Source organism: Phodopus roborovskii, unplaced genomic scaffold (assembly GCF_943737965.1).
Source record: "Phodopus roborovskii unplaced genomic scaffold, PHOROB, whole genome shotgun sequence".
In the NCBI taxonomy this organism is placed as follows: Eukaryota; Metazoa; Chordata; class Mammalia; order Rodentia; family Cricetidae; genus Phodopus; species Phodopus roborovskii.
In genome coordinates this window covers 19,749,547-19,766,675 of record NW_026126541.1, presented here as the reverse complement: position 1 = coordinate 19,766,675, position 17,129 = coordinate 19,749,547, and the positions used below count along the sequence as shown (strand labels likewise).

The window sequence follows — 17,129 nt, the reverse complement described above, 5'->3', positions numbered from 1 at the left end:
ATCATGCTGGCTCGCTCACTGAAAGCCCAGGGGGCCTCTAGATCCGTGAGCACCTCTTTCAACCTGAGCGGCTCTAGTGTGTCAGCTCACGACTGATTTCTCTACCTGCCAAGCTCTGGCTCCCAGTTGGGAAAGCTGACTTCGCACACTAGCACAGCCTCAGAGATGCATAATGCATCGGCTTCACAAGGCCAAGCGTGTTCCCAATTGAATGCCTACAACATCCTTCAGAGGACTGGAAACAGGACAGACGCAGAAAGACACAAGGGACACCTAAGAGCACAAAAGTGTCCAGAGACCCCGGGGAAGAACAGTTTTCTTAACTCCCAGAGCAGGGCTTTTGCTCAACTTGATTTTCTCACAAAGCTGACACAAGGTATACCCAAAGCTTGAAGCAGGTGGGAGATGGAGCTGTCTGTTCCCCAGGCAGATAGGTGTGGGAGCATAAGTGGAGGGCTCGGCTCGGCCTCCTGCACTACACAGCAGCTGCGAGGGAGGACTTGCAAGCTGACCTCAAGCTCCAAAGCTGGGGTGGGGCAAACACGGGTACCACCCTCCCACTTATGCTCTGAGGGCACACGGCTACAGCCAGGCAGGCCAGTACCTAGTGTCATCCAACAACAGGAGCCCACCTCCCAGAGTCAAAGTGAACCGTGAACAGGCCCACAACCAACAGTCAACCAATTCCCACAGCATCACACAACTTCTACAAATGAAAACCGGTACCTCTGTTCAGCTTGTGGATCTGTTTAAACATGGTTTTGTACCAGTCTTTCGATCTTTCGGTATTCTGGAGAAAAACATAAGCAAAGGATGAAAACAATGGAAAGCTGAGCACATTTTAGAAGATCTATGATCACAAAATAAAAATCAAACAGGGAGGTACTGAAATAGATCCCAGGGCCTTGCTCATGACAGGCAAGTGCTCTACCACACGCATCCCTAGCTACAGCATTAAGGACTTTTTTTTTTTTTTTCAAAGCCAAAAACTTTTGAGAAAGCTGAGCCATAATAAGAGATTCAGATATGATTTTGAAAAATGAGATCTGGCCTAAGGATGTAACAGACAAAGGCAGATTTGAAATATGGCCATGCTTTCTTTCTTTTAAAAAGATGTATTTATTTTTAATTTATGTATTTGGATGCTTTGCTTGAATTAATTTATGTGCACCATGTACACCCAGTGTCAGGGGACACCAGCAGAGGGCGTCAGAGCCAGCCATGTGTGTGCCCAGTCTTCTGCAAGAGCAGAATGTGCTCTTAACCACTGAACCATCTCCCTGGCCCTGTGCCCAATCTTTCTTAAAATTGCATTTTTTAGAGACAATCTCTCTCCACACACAGGCTTCAAGAAACTGATGTTAAGCCCTCCCAGAATCACAAGTCAGTAAGACATTGCTTACCACGCACAATCTATCTGTGCCCCTTCGGATTATTCTGTACAAATGTATGTAAGTCACCTTGCACAAAGCCACATCTAGAACACATAGATTAAAATGGAACCCAAAATGGCATCCAATTTCAGGGCTTGCATGCTCACCTGGAGCTAAGCCTTCCTTCAAAGATGAAAAGCAAAGCAAGGTAGCTAGATATGATAGTATCACTCCCATTTTATAGATGAGGGAATTAAAAACAGAGAAGGTCAAAGTGCAGTCTCCAAGGCAGAGAGGTGTTAAAAAAGTAGGAGGGCCAACTAAAGCAACAGCTGTAGACACTCTGCCACCCACACATCGTGAGATCTTGGGAGAGTGATACGATCCTGCAGTCCATGCCTTTCTGATGCTGTGTTTTGATGTGTGTCGTCCCTAGTTAATGACTTGTCTTCCAGGGTGGTGGCCCTGGGAGGTGCTGAGGTATTTTATGAGGTGGGGCCTAATGAGAGGTCCTTAGCGTTCTGGCGATGACTTCCCCCACGGGATTTGGGGTGCCAGCCAGCCATTCTCTCTGCTCCCCGGCACACAGCATGTGCACTGGCTTTGATGTACATACACTTTTGCCATGTGTGCTAGCCTTGCCAGAGGTCCCTGCAAAACGGGCGGCTCAGTTTTTGACTCAGACCTCCATAACCATGAGCCCATCCTTACTCCAGAAGCAGCCTGTGCTGAGTGCTCATAACAGCACAGCTAGGCTGACAGCAGCACCAATCTATGGAAATGAAGACTGCTCCCATCGCTCACGTGGTGGTGTAAGACAATGTCCAGCAGAGGTAGCTGCAAAGCACTCTTAGTAACTGCTCTCTTTCTCTGTTATTACACATGACCAATGTAGAGTCCTTCAAAGGCTTTACAATGCTGCTGTTTTTATCTACCTTCTGCAAGGGCAAAAGGAAGTCCCGTTTTCTAAATGGGACACCTACTGCAGCCAGCAGTCTGGTGGACACCTAAGGAGGAGGATTACCCTGATTCTAGCCACAAAGGGCAGGCTTCCCTGAGCCCCTAGGGGCCTTGGGGAGCATTGGCACACCTGGCCTCGGGAAGAGGCCTGGTGGTCTTGAAGGCCTTGAAGGGTCGCCTTTGCCTGGCTGCCTTGTCCTGTTCACCTTGCTTGATGGGGCAACTCTCATCCAAGGATCTTCTTCCTGAACCCGGATACACAGCCTCACTTTGCCAGGGATGCCCCTAACCCTGGAGCAAGAATTGCTAGTGGGTCCCACAGCAATGACGGCCTTGCCCGTGGAGGATGTGCAACCCAAGCCCATCAGCTGCAGAAAAGTTCCTCAACTTTGCTCCGCCCAGATGTTCCTTCTCTTTTGAGACTTAATATCCTACACCCACTTTGGAGAAGTCTGGAAATACTCATTGGGGTGTGGTCCTGTGCTGGTGTCAAAGAGAAAAACCCTCCTCCTCCAAGCCACTGTGACCCCCCTCCAAGCCTTGAGTCTCGCCAGCCCTTGTTGAAGCTGAAGCCCAAGGGGACCCAAAGGTTCACATTCGTACCCGGAGTGGGATGCCCACTTCATCCATAGACACATTGCGTAGGTCCTGTGCACTCTTCACCACCCTCCTGTCATCCTTTGCTCTCCTTTCGGCAGCCCTGCTGGGCGAGGTGAGTTCTGTCGGGGTTGGCACTGAGTCCTGCTCACCCACTCTTCTCTCGGAGGCAGGATCTGGAAATGAAAAGCAATCACGAGCTTAAACTCCAAAGCAAAAAAAAAAAAAAACTCTTCCACAATCCAGCTAGGGGAAAGGGATGTTTGCTGACTTCCAACTAGAACTAGCCCCATGTAGGCCAGGGGTCAGTGAAGTTCAGCCCACTGCCGGCCACCTGCTTTTGTAAGTAAAATTTGACTGGAACATAGCCACGAAGGTTTGTTCACCCATGATTTATGAGTGCTTTTGCGTTACCATAGTTGAGCTGAGTAAGCTGTGATCACATGGCCTGCAAAGCATCAAAATACTTGTTACCTGGCTCTTTAAGAGAGGCCTGCAGAGGTATGAAATGGTTCTGAAGATATCTGGGAAGATAAGGGGGCAGGGAAGGCACATTACTGGAGAGTTAACTTTTTGGTATTGGGAGGCACTTAACTCTCCTCACTTAACTTTCTCATGCCTCAGTTTTCTCATTCAAAAAATATGGGAATGACATTTCCATTGGCAAGCTCACAAAGATGCTGTAAGCCAAAGTGCTCAGAAAGCTAGACATTGCTGGCTGCTCGTTACAGTTTATTTAACCTGGTTCACGATTGGCACTTACAGAGAGCCAACAAACACCCCAGGTGTGGTCTATAGATTACAGGGTCACTAGCTACTGTCTGCTTTTCCAAGTCAGACCATGCAGTCACTGAAGAGGTGTTCCCTAAGCACCTGCCAGGTGCTATGCCTAGTATTCTGCATGTAGACATGAAGGCAACCAACCTCTCAGATTCTTAGTCTTCAGGGGGGCCTATCCTCTAGTGGGCCAGCAAGAAGAATGCAGAGTAGCGAGGGCCGACAGAGGAGTCAGCACCCAGCTTAGTTGCAGGATTTAGTTTCAGAGCCAACTTGTCTAAGAGGAGCCAACCAGATGAAAAGAAAGTGGAGGATGTTCCTGGCAGAAGGAAGAGCATCATCCACTATGTGCCTCCTTGAACTATTCTGACTTAATTAAGTGCCTGGCATTGCACTAAACTCTTCAATAAGACAAGAAGACCATATGGGGTTTTTTATTGTTGTTGTTTTTGTTTTGTTTTGTTTTGATTTTTAAAGGCCTTAGAGGCATCCAGGAGATGCTGCAGGACCCAGCTGATATGTCTTGCCACGAAGGAGTTTTACGGCCACCAGCACAAGAATAATGACAGATCTCTATGGTAGAAGGAAGTGAGAGCAGAGCCAAGGGCTGAAATCACACACTGAAAAATACCAAAGAAGCAGGCAGAGAAGCAGAGAATCCCCAAGCCTACGTGGGCGTCATCTGAGCAAAAGGAAAGGGACAAAAACACAGAGCAATTTCAGGAGGTCAACAACAACAGGTATCAGATTGCAGAGAAAGGGATGAAATGTGGATGAAAAAGAACGAAGGGGTGAACTCAGCACAGAGGACGGAGTGTGTCAGATGGTAAAAGGCGGATGGCACAGGGGCTTAAGCCAAGTGAGCCCAAAGTCTTATCAGCGAAGAATAAAGCATGTCTTTCTCCCGACCCTCCATCAATTAGTAAGTACTCCCTGATTGAGCAGAAGTGCAAAGTGCTGGTAAGGGACTGAATGTACTCTGGCAGGAAGGTGGGGTTTGGGATTCCATGCAAAGCTGCCACAAAGCCAGAGGTGTCAATGTATGAAGGCTGAGGGGCTGGGAGCAGTGAAGTCCGCATGCTCAGCTTTCTAACATTCAGTCTGCTCAGCAGAGTCACTCTCCCCTGACTTCAGACATGCTTCTAAGAGCCTTGCTCTGTCTATGAGTGCAGAATGATTGCTAAATACCCTTGTCAACCTGATCCCCATATCATTACCACACATCTCCAAAGATGTCAGGCCAGACTGAATGTCTAGGACCAAAGATCTACCAGAAAACTCAGATGCAAGAGGATTCTGAGTTACCAGTCTCCTTGGTCTTGGGTCTCCAAACATTCTCCTCCCACCTGGAAAGGCCTTCTTCAAGTGAAATAAAAAAGGGGCCAGTGAGCTGATTCCAAACTCTCCCTTACTTCATATGCAGACACTATGAGATGATGACCTCAGACACTTGGCCAAGGTTCCAAGTAAATCTTTAAAAAAAAAGACTAGGGCAAGTGATTCTAACAATTGCAACACTCTGTTCATGGATTTTTCCAGTTACTTTGATCTATAAAATCAGTGTTGCCTTTTTATTTAAACTTTAGAAGCTTTAAGATCATGGAATTCTAGTACATGGAGGGCTCAGGTCCCAAAAGAAAAATGTTACTTGATATGGTAAAACCCTAAACATGTCCCACAGCAGTCAGAGCAACCTCTGAATTCACAGCACACCTTCTGACCCTTTACAGCATATTCTGGCTGCTTCCTTCTGGTTTTACAGTGTGCTTCAGAAGGTCCTGACTTGGGGGCCAGAGAGATGGCTCAGTGGTTAAGAGCATGTGCTGGAATTTCAGGGCCCAGGTATTGTTTTCAGTACCCACATAGTAGCTTACAATCGTCTTTAACTTCAGTTCCAAGAGATTCATTGCCCTCTCTGAGACTCCATGTGCCCTAGGCACACACATGGTACTCATACATTCATGCAAGCAAACACTCACACACATAAAATAAAAATGAATCTTTTCTCTAAGTTTTGAATCAGTAAACAAATGATACTGACAACTTCAAATGGAGTCTCTCTCAGGAGGAGGTGGGACAGATTATCTGTATACCCAAAGCTATGTGACAGTCTAAAGTAATTCTTATATTCCCTGGGGGAATGGCAGTGGCCTCCCTACCCCTGTGTCAGTCCCTGCAGTCTTTAATCAAGGGGACCACAAACCACACAAGGCCAAATATCACAAAGGCTCTATCCCCAGATAACTCTCCACAATGGCTCCTCTTGACCATCAAGTTGACCGGAGTAACAAATACCTAGGATATTAGTGTAGCACATCTCTGGATATGCCAATGAGGGCATTTTTAAAGATGACTAAATTGGGAGGACTCTGCCCTATCGATGGTTTAATCCATCCACGAATTTAAGATTGGGAGGCTTTGAAGCTGAAGCCCGGTTGAGGGAGATACATCACTAGAGCCATCATCTTGTCCTGGCGCCTTCCTGTTGCTGTTTCTCTCTGCTTGCTGTTCATCAGGGTACGGGCAGATCCACCAGGCCCTCTTGGCCATGACAGACTGAATACCCTAAAACCACGAGCAACCAACTTTCCTTCCTTAAGCTATTCTACCAGACACAGGTAATAGAAATGCAAAGCCCAATACTCCTTCATTGCTGAGCTCCACAGACTAAGGGAAGAAGGCTGGCAGTCCTGAGCCTCAAATATATAGGTGTGGGGTAGACACTCATGTGCTCTAGAGAATTCTCTACAGGGTAGAGAATGCCACTCTCGGAAGCTCCTGGAGACTAGTGGAGACCTAGGGCATTGTGTGCTAAGCCTGCCAGCATAGAGGATGAGCCTGTCCATGAACAAGGCTCTTTCTAGTGTGCACAGATTTTCACTTCAACAATATACGTCAGCACCTGGAAGCAGAACCAAGAATTAGCACCCCGTTTCCCACACAAGGAAACTGTGGTGTGAGAAGTGAAGTCACTTACCCAGGGACAAACAGTTCCATGAGGGAAGAAAAATAAAAGCAAACAGAAAACCTCTGGGTCTCCCAACATGTAGAGAGAGTTTTTCCATCGATTTCGCCAATCCTTTAAAGCTACTAGAGGGAGGAGAAGATGCCTCCTTCTCTCCTGCCCACCTCCACATGTGCTTGCTTGCTTGTGTATGTGTGTGCGCGTGCGTACGTGCGTGCGTGTGTGTTTTCCACCCACGGTCACCTGGGCTGGCCAGGGGAATGAAGTGCACTGAAGGTTTAAAAGGGCTGTGAAGGGCACCTTGAAATTAACCACAGCCTGTTCTGGTCCTGTAGCCAAGTCCTGATAAAGTTGAGAGGGTGTGAGAACCTCATGTCCTCCCGACTCAGGCTCTGCCCAAATCACAAGAGCAGCGGTATGCTTAAGTCATGCAGAAACCACACAGCAGCTGCTCAAAAACTGGTGGCTTCGGTTACTCACTGGATCAGAGGTTCTTAGTGCTAGAGCACACGGGCCTTTGCTCCATGTGCCCTGTGTACACACCGGCTTTGTCTGGAGAGTGAACCAACTGCCTACATTAGCTCCTCCAAACAGTAAGACATCATACCACACCATCAGCTGCTGATGGGCAGCCCCAGAGACTGACTCTGCACCAAGGACAAAAGTAGAACTCAATAACAGACCAGAGTCAATGCTAGTACACAACAGTGCTTTGTGTCTACTAAGCGCTTAGCACAGAGCTTGGGGCATAGCCACCCATTAGTAGAATGTCCCAGGAGTTTCACAACAATCTGGGAGACATGGCTACTTTGTTCCTTCACTGAAGAGAACTAGAGTATGAAAACCAGGGCTGGAAGCAGCAAGGAATGAATGAATACCTCTATCCCTGGGTTCCCCCAGGATCTCAAGCCCCCCCTAGCCCAGCACTGTCGCATCCTGCATATCCTCTTAGGAGTGAGCCCCGACTACTGATTATATTTGTGGTCACTCCACAATCAGGGACCTTGGCGACTGATTACTCTCTACCTAAGGAAGGAAGCATCAGCTGCTTGGTATCCAAATTGTCATCCTTGTCCATTAAATCTGACCCTTTTGAAGTGAGTCTCAATAAGCTTTTCAGGGGTTACTGACACTAGCTCAAGTTCAAGTGGCAGCTTCAAGCACTGTGTGGGTCTGGGGTTCTCATTTAGACCTGTCACCCAGAGTCATCTATCTATTGACAGTCTGTTTTTTGTTTGTTTTTCATACCCAAAGGGAAGAACTTCCCACACATTCCAACCCTTGATTCATTTAATCAGAGAGAGACAGCAACACAGTGCTCTCTGGAGACCTTCCATTGGTCTGTGCACAGACAGTCTGGTCTGGCTGCTTGGGTGCACATACTAGTTCCACAAGGCATGCTCACTACTGTGGTTCATGGGTCTGTCTGCTCCAGGGTATAGGAACTATTCTTGTGATATAGGCTGTGCATGTGTTCCTTTTATTGGTTGATAAATTGAGCAGATTTGTCCAAATGGCCAGGCAGAATAGAGCTAGGAGGGAAATCCAAACAAAGATAGGGAGAGAAAGAAGGAAGAGTAAAGAAGATGCCATGTAGCTGCCAGAGAAGCAAGATGTGAGGTAACAAGCCATGAGCCTCATGGTAAAATATAAACTAAGAGAAATGCATTAATTTAACTGTGAGAGTTAGTCAGTAATATGCCTGAACAACTGGCCAGACAGTTATAATTAATAATAAACCTCTGACTGTGTATGCGGGAACTGGTGGGCAGGAGACAAACCTCCATTTACAATTCTGATTTGCATTATCTCTGAGGTCCATCAATCAGCACACAGAGACATTCAGAAGATTGTGCCGAATGGACACCAGCTTGAACAAGATCTGAAGTTAGCAAGCAAATAAACAGATGGCTCACCTACCTGAAAGACTACTGAGTCGTTTTTGCTGTTCTGTGACAAGAGAAAAGAACACAACGTAAGTGATATTTATACAGCACCTGGCAAGACAGAGAAGTCCCAGTATAACTAATGAGGACATCATACTCTGGCCTTTGCTGTTTTCTGGGCTTGGATGCTAAAATGCATAGCCCAGCTGAGGCAGTGGTCATGATGTAGCTCCTATTATCCCAAAAATAGGAGCAAGAGGTCCCCAAGCTCCCTGACCTAGAGATCTGCACCAGGACTTGGGCCCGCCAAAGTGTTCTAGCAGTTCCCTCTTGTTTCAAGGTGACTTATCACTCATGACCCTTCCAACCCCTCTGGGCTCACAAAGATCTCATAACATCTCAGACTCTGCAACTTTTAGTAGTCACATTAAGAATCAGACTTGACAACTGCCATCTCCTAGCTTGCCAAGTGACAGTCCTGTTGTAAGAACTTTTCATCTAGCATTTGAAATCTTAGCAATAGCTTTGGCTGTTAGGGTACAGCTATTTTCCTCAATGAACATCCTTACCCTGTAGCTTAGTCACTGAACATCTGCCCACACCAGGGTAATAGAGAAATTCTAAAAATTATCAGTATTAGCTAAGGCATAAGGGCCTTAGATTACTCAAGATAACACCAACACCCATCTGGTTCTAGAACCAAAATCTCCAGCTTAGAGTCCCCAGCATTTTTCCAGTCCTGGTGACCTAGTCCCCGCTGTCCTTAATGCAGTTGCTCACCCTCCTAGGTAATCATATGCAGGGGAGGCCTGGGTCTTGTTGGCAGCATTCTGTGTGCGCTCACTATTCGATAAGCACAGATGTAACCTTTACCTTCTACAGCTGCCGAGTATCAAGCCGAGAGATAAAAATAGACCGTGCTGGCCCATGCGCACTGTCACCCATGGCCAAATTCCTACCCTGATGCTAGCATTGGTGTGGGGGAGAAGTAAACAGAGCAGTGTAGGAGCTCCAGTCCAGGGGACTGGCAGCTGTCCATCAAAGCTTTATGCATGGGACTCGCACCACCTGCACTAGACGCCTAGTGGAGTTCCAAGCTCAGCTAGGCAGACAGCTCGCCATATGAAATGACCTCAGTTTCCTCATCTGTATGCAATGTCACAGTTCTATGGCATCTAAAGGGATTTATGGGTGCCACATTCTATTCTGCAAGGTACAGCAGGGTCCTCCTTTTCCAGCAGAAATAAATGAAGTAATTAACAAAGTCCTGTTGCTCCTATATCGAAGGTGTGCAATGGCCGTTCATTCACAGGACATCACCCAGACAGTGGCGCCGGCACTGGAGTGATGCTCGGACTGTCCGTGTCCACAGACACACACACAGTGGCGCCGACACCGGAGTGATGCTTGGACTGTCCGTGTCCACAGACAGGTCTTGCTTTCCAAGGTGGTACATAGCCAACCACAATGGCCTGGCAAACTTTCTGAACTCTGGAAGTTTGTTCTTCTATCCTATCCCCAGAGCTCCTGAATCTGCAAGTTAACTAGACTCTCATAATCTAACACATAGAAGAGGCAGAAAGATCCTGAATAGGGGACCATGTGCCTCCTTCAGTCCTGATTCCCTGACTGCGGGTAAGCGATGCCATGAACACACTGGCATCAAAGTTCAAGGAAGGGTGGAAAAGGGACAAGGGTCAGTGCTGCCCACGACCACCAGAGCTGGGCCAGAGGCTCAGTGCCTGTCTGTCCCTCGTGTCAGGAGGCTGGCTGGGGGAGACAGGATCACTGCCAAACTGTGCCCTGTGACAGTCTAGACAGAAAGAAAAAAAAAAAAAAAAATGGAACTTTTTTTTTAAGGATGACTAAACTAGAATTTCAGATATAGAACAAAGTTATCACCACTTAGGAAACTTTGCAATAGTTAAGAAACTGTTCTTCTGTGAGGAGAAGCAGAGACGCCAGGCTGGGTACATTCCAAAACAGTATCAAAAGTATTTGATGTAAACCCCAGTAATGGACAGCCTCCTTCTTCACCCTTCCCTACCTTCCCTGACCTACCTAGGACGAGCCCTCAGTTTTCCGCTTTACAGGAAACCACGGCTAATTTTTAAAAAGCCCCTTTGGATCATTACTCACATGCTTTTCTGAAGGACGGTTCTAATTTCTGAACCCAGAAGCAGGCCTAGCTCAAGAGAAAAGCAAGAACCAAAAGTCCTTTCTGATGAATACGAAAATTTCACTTATTCAAGGAAGAAACAAAGAGGGAACTCAGGCATTTTGGTGCCTGAAAACATCCCTGTAGGTGTTGTCAGAGGGACTTGGCAAAAGCAACTGACATTACGCTTGGCATTTCCCAAAAACCAAGTTGCCTTGGGAATAAATCCCATTTTTTTTTTTTTTTAAAAGAAACTGCCTTTCTTTCTGGGAACCAACTTGCTTTTTAGAATAATGAGGCATGAAGGAGTTCACAGAGAGGCTTTTACTTTTTGCTGCATTTTTCTTTGTTCTACATGACAGACACTGGCAGGGAGAGCTGCTGCCAGGGAGGGTGGCAGAGCTAGAAGGGACACTTAGATGTAGGGCCCTTCTGTTCTTTGGAAGAACACTGGGGCATACAGTACGAAACAACAAAACCCGAAACCACTAAACCTACATGTTTTAAGTGAGAGAAAATGTTTTATGTACTGACTTTTCCAGTTAGAAGCAGGAAAGAGAAAGCTCTCCTCAGTGTGGAAAGTGATGGAAATTAGGTTTTAGGCCCACCTTCTCTAAGGGAGGGGCAGGAAGGGGAGGAGACTATGAAGTGGGTGAGGGAGGTGACAAGAAAAGATTTAGAACCAAGCTTTGAGCTATAGACAGTACACGGTCCTGCACTGTTCCCAGAGTTTAACGTAGGGAGAGATGGCCTGAAAATGTCCCATTTCATCTTGAAAAAGGACTTTTATAAACACAAACTTTATGCCTCTATGCAACTCCAAAATGGAAAAGTTGGGATTTAGAACCATTGCCTGAATTTTAAAGCAGAAAGGTAAAAATATATAATGAATACTTCAAAGGTCTTGGGTTTTAAAGACCCTGAGGCCCCTTTAGAGATGCAGCAGGACCAACTAGAACAGCCAGAGGAACTATTGGAATCCATCAGAACCCCTACGCAGAGCTGTCTGGGCCATGTGGATGCAGTGCAAACAGACATACAAGTCTCTGCCACAGAGACTGCCACTGGATGACCACTTACCACAGAATCTGTTGGGGGAAGAGGACTAACCAATAACTAGGAGAAAATCTAGAAGCCTCTGTTACAGAGGTACAGTTAAAAAAAAATGCTTTACATTGTAGACAATCATCTACTCAGTGTTTCCTTTTCTGAATTCTTGTATTCAAAACTGCACTTTCTAGAAACTTACTACTTTGAACAAGTCAGTCATTTATGACTGCACCTAGAGGACAAATTGTAGCCACATGTTTGAGGCAAAGCACCATTACAAACCATACAATGAAGAGCCAGGAGGCACAAACTTTCACTTTTGTACACTAACTGTCTGAAGGTAAACACAAAAGAGAAGGTATAAGCAACGAACTTGAAGTAGCCCAGCTTTATAGAGACCTGACATCATTGCAGATCAGATCTCCCTGCTAGGGCTGACAGACTTGTGGGTCCTACAAGGAAGCTGGGGCAGATGGCCTGGAGCAGGGTTGGGGGGAGTTGCTGACTACAGCACCCTGCAAGAGGCCGCCTTACCTCGATTGTGCTGCAAAAGCACGATGGTGGGGTTGACAATTGTGGTGGAGGGGTAGGCAGATGACGGTTTGCTTGTTGGAAGGAAGGCTTGGGAATCGGTTTCAACATGGGAAGAAGAAACTTCGTTTATTAAAGGACTGCCCTGAAAAACAAAGCGTTAGAAAGAAGTGTGAACACAAGACATCTAGAATTAAGGCTCTGTAAGAAAAAGGAATGAAACTCTCTACAAAGACGTTATTTATAAACAAAAATGTAACCAATGAGTCAATTCCAGTTAAATTGGAAATGTATTCTCCTTGTTGGTATTAGTAAGGGGAAAGAGAAGACAGGGAAGTAAATGTTGCTCAAAGTCTCAGAATCGCCCATTATTTTTACCTAGTAATAGTTGTGTATCAATCTGGTTACTAAAAAGCAAATCCAAATCAAAATAGAATAGCATGCAAAGTCATGCAATTCCAAATGCCATCCAAGAATGAGAGCTGGTTAAGTGGGAAAAGCCAGGGAAGTTTAGGCACCTTGTAGAGAGTTGTCAGACAAGTCACTGAGATACGAACAAAGAGGAGCCCCTTTGTGAAGGCTCTCAGAGAAGTAAGTTACTGTGACTTCAGAATCACTGTGCAAATTCAGCAGCTGTGGCTTCTGAGATCTGAGCAGGACCCTTCCCTTCTTCTCTCCAGCTCAGAACAACTGAGGTCCTTCGAATCAAGACATGGGAGAACTCTGACTTAAAAAAAACCCAGACTGCCACTGGAAATATCAACAAATGACTAACACTTTTAAAATACGATGTTTCCTCCACCATACTTATAGGTTCTGCAAAGTTTTTACTTGATGTCACTCAAATCTTAAAGCAAAGATGGTAATCCCCCATGCCCCAGTTCTGGGGACTGAACTTAGGGTTGGGCTAGGTAAACACTATATCCTCAGGGTAGCAATTCTTTTTTCTTTCTTTTTTTTTTTTTTTTTGTTTGTTTTTTGTTTTTGTTTTCCTTTGTTAAAGACAGTGTTTCACTATTTAGCCCAGGATAGCCTGAAATTCCCTATGTAGATCAGGCTGGCCTCAAACTCAGTGATCCACTTGCCTCTAGGCATGCACCACTATGCTTGGCAAGATGGCATTCTTAAAGGGCTTTAAGAACAAGATTTTTGGTAGCTATTTTTGAAACAATTACACTCAGAGGCAGCCATTGCATCACCTACAAGACAAGGACCACATGTCTCCCTCTTCTGCCACCACACAACACAACACCCTGCAAATAGCAGGTGCTCAGAGAAATACTATATAAGTGACAGAAGCTATCTACAAGCAAGGGAGTGTGTGGGCTAAGCTTTGTGGCAACAGAATGCTCATCAGGAGAGGTGCGGATTCAGCACCACAGACAGCTCTTGACACACAGTAGGGACTTTGCTGCTGATGTCTTGGATGGGCTTTGTTTTAGATGGTTCCTGGATAGCCACTTCTATGAGCTCAATTTTGTGAGTAAGATATTTTTCCAAGGCTTGAGGGGTTTGTATCAACTTATGGCCTGGATGCCACCCATGGGGCATCTAGAAGGGGAATCAAGCTGTCTGCTTTTAATCTCTTACTCTGTTACCTAAAGCCAAAAATAAATGTTACTAAGCCAACTTCTGGAGAGTCTACTGCAGAACAATTAGGCCAGTTGGACCAATTGCGTACGCTGTCCCAACTAATCTGCCCTGGCACACAAACAAACGCAATACACAAACCTAGAGCTAAACAAATGCTCAACAGCAAGATGGCTTACAGTAACATCTGAGTGCTCTCTGGTAAGACTCACTATATTCGCTTGCACAGAGAAACACACTGGAGAGATACCAGTACACCCTAAAGCAGAAATGCCTTCAAATTTCCCTAGAGGTTCAGCTAAAGAGGATGGGTATACATCAGTCTACTGCAGCAGAGATGAGATCCAAAGTTCAAGTAGAAGAGTCGAACTCGTGGTTTTATCTGCCCTGGTCCTGGTCTAACTGCCCTGGGCTGTGTCTGGAGATTTGAGAAGAGGTCCAGCCCATGATGTAATAGTTCCCAAGCTTCTGTGTGCACCATTTCCCTACAGAGCCAAATAAAGTTTCCTTCCTGTTCTCCGATTCAGCTTAACAAGCCATTTAAGACAGTTTCTTGTGCATACTTCTTCCAACTGAGGACGCTAATAAAGGTTTAGTTCGGTCAGTAAATACATGATACTCAGCTCACTGTATACATTGATAGCAGTGTTTCCGGCCCCAACATCAAAACCCCTTGGATTCTTATGATCAAGTGAGAGGCCCGAGCCCTAGCCCCTTCTCAGACCCACTCAATCAAAATTGTGATATATAAACTAGACTTCTCTAGGTTGAGAGCAAATGTACTCTTTGACTCCTCCAGATCATTTAAGACCAGGAGCCCTGGCTTGCTGCAAGTAAACCTGTGAAACCTAGCTGCTTAGAAGATGATAGGGATGAAGCCATCACTAACTAATCAGTTACTTTAAGTTCTTCATTCACTAGGCAAAGTCCTCAGCAATGTAGCTAACATTAGCCAGAGATTTCACCTATGTTGAGCTAAGCCATGAGTTCCTATCACGGGAAGAGTTACTACTCAACACCACTGAACCCTATGGCCTCTGAGGGTCCTCATATTATGACTTATGATGACATTCATTCAGATTCTCTCATCCTGGGCTCACAGGAAAGGAGACGTATTGTGCCAGAAGCAACTGGACTGTCTGTGAAGAGACTTATACTGAACAGGCAAGACCTTTTGACTTCCCACAATTATTAACATACAAGTTTGCTACCAAAACCATAGTGGCCTCCTCCTCAGGGGCCCTAGCAATTGTCTGTCTTGTGAGAAGGCAGTAACACAGAGATCTGTGCATCCATTTACTCAGCTCACATTCCCCTCTCCCTCCCACCCCCCTCTGCGCCTCCCTACCCCATTCTCTGAGCCCACTTCTGAAATCCGCCAAAAGTCAAACTTTTCCTCCCCATAATCTCTCTGCTCCCTCATTTCTTAGCATCACACCTGCCTGTGGCTCTCCACAGGACCCTATACCTTTTCTCAGCCTCCTTTGCTTTATCTGCTAGGCCTTGGAAGACCAGGACCAGGCAACAGGTGCTTCTCAAAGGGAAGACAAAGTTCCATCAGTAAGACATGCATTCCCAATAGAGCAGAGAAGAGAAGGTTCTTGAAAGTCAAGAGCAGCCACAGGTGGGCCCACAGGATGCACGTGGGACGCATGCACTTGGAGACAGCAAATACAGGTCCAGCCATCGCGCAAGCACAGTGGCCAAGGCCCCCTCAGAACTTAGTACTTCAGTGAGAAAGGGAGGGTTTTACTGCCAGGAGCAGGCATTCAGGGAGGCTGCAGGGAAGGGGGTCCAGCAAGCTTACGGTACTTGAGACAGCTCCCGGGAGGTCAGGCTCCAAGGCTCTGTGGAGGTCCTCCGGTATGGGAGGGACCAGCGGAGGTGGTGGTGAGGGTGGTGGCCTCTGGCTAGCAGGGGGAAGGGAGCCACAAGCACTGGCTGGCTGGCTGTGCTGGGGGCGCCTCTGCAGATGAGGGGGAATGAAATCATCTAATGTCGGGAAGGTCAGAGGTGAGGCAGCAGGGGTAGTCGCCTGGACAGTGTGGACGCAGCCAAGTGGCCCCAGAGATGCTGGAGTTGTGGCAGTGCCTTCTTGCCCTCTGTCAGTATTAACCAGGTAGAGAGGGACAACTATTACCTCAGACGGGGCTGGGCTGGAGGAGGTGGCATCCTGTGGGAAATAATGGGTGGTTATGCAAAGGGGACTGCAGAGAGGCAGGAATTCCACATTAAAACAGTTGCGCACCGACATGCAGTGATGCACTTTGAGAAATATTTAATCAGTGCCCTTTCCTCAGAGTACATGAGACAGTCAGTACTAGCCAGTGGTAGCCAGCTGGCCTCCTGACACTCTATGACACAGAGGGAGCCCCATCCAAGTTCACTTTCCATCCATCTATTTTTGAATCCTTTGAACGCTTTATGAGAGAGAAAGAGCAAACCAACAGAATATGCAGGCAGGCAAGCAGGCAGTGTCTCACGCCACTAAACCACCACAGAGCCTGCAAGCTTGGGAGTAAATACAATTTCTCTGGCACCTTGTCATAGGATAGAAACACTCTCTCTCACCACAGTATTAGTCGAAGAATTCCGCGCTCTGGCATACTGAGATATTTACAGAGAGAGACAGGGAGACAGAAGAGGCTATGCTGGGAGGTTTAGAGATTCAAGCACCGTAGCCCTAATGAGGAAAGGAGTAATAGGAAAGCCCAGAGAACAAGTGAGCCACTTGGAAGAGACAGCGTAGAAGACACACAAATATTCCTAGTTTCTTGCCTTGGCTGGATAACTCGGCTGCAAAAGGTAAGTTTCTTTGTTCTTCTGGTTTTCGGGATCAGAGGTAACCTGGGGGCTTAGCACGGGAGGCCTCACTGCATCTGGGAATGAGGCCCATGTGCCCAGTGTGGGATTCTCACCAAGGTTACCAGCATCTTTGCGGTGGTCAGAGAGTAGCTTGGGAGGGTCAGGAGGAGGAGCAGGGGGTGGTTTTCCTGTGCTGGCTGTGGCTGTGCCAGGGAAAAGGCCGGGAGCTGGTGCCTGGGTGCCTGCAGCCTCCGAGGGAGTGTCTTTGGCTAAGTCACGTGCAACAGGAGAATAGTTTTCCAATGTTGCCCGGCAAATGTTATTGGGTAAACACGGGACATATAAGCTGCTGACCTTTTTATTCCCTGTGGCCTCATGACGTGGGTTAGAGCTCCCATTCTTACTGTACACTAATCTGGAGGCTACATAGTGTTGCT

The 17,129-nt window shown here is 46.7% G+C and overlaps 1 protein-coding gene across 14 annotated transcripts in view; it reads right to left on the bottom strand.

Annotated features, from left to right (window-relative positions):
• Sorbs1 (sorbin and SH3 domain containing 1) overlaps positions 1-17,129 on the bottom strand; it is a 214,011-nt gene that overhangs the window by 67,850 nt on the left and 129,032 nt on the right. For 7 of the 14 annotated variants that reach the window (XM_051199849.1, XM_051199852.1, XM_051199853.1 and 4 more), the window contains 5 exons: positions 15,695-16,060; positions 12,301-12,442; positions 8,593-8,622; positions 2,937-3,106; positions 727-790 (listed from right to left, as the gene is read on the bottom strand). In XM_051199849.1, the coding sequence (XP_051055806.1) occupies positions 727-790; positions 2,937-3,106; positions 8,593-8,622; positions 12,301-12,442; positions 15,695-16,060 (772 nt within the window). The remainder of the gene's footprint in view (positions 1-726; positions 791-2,936; positions 3,107-8,592; positions 8,623-12,300; positions 12,443-15,694; positions 16,061-17,129) is intronic. The other 7 variants (XM_051199859.1, XM_051199860.1, XM_051199861.1 and 4 more) reach the window with 3 other exon arrangements.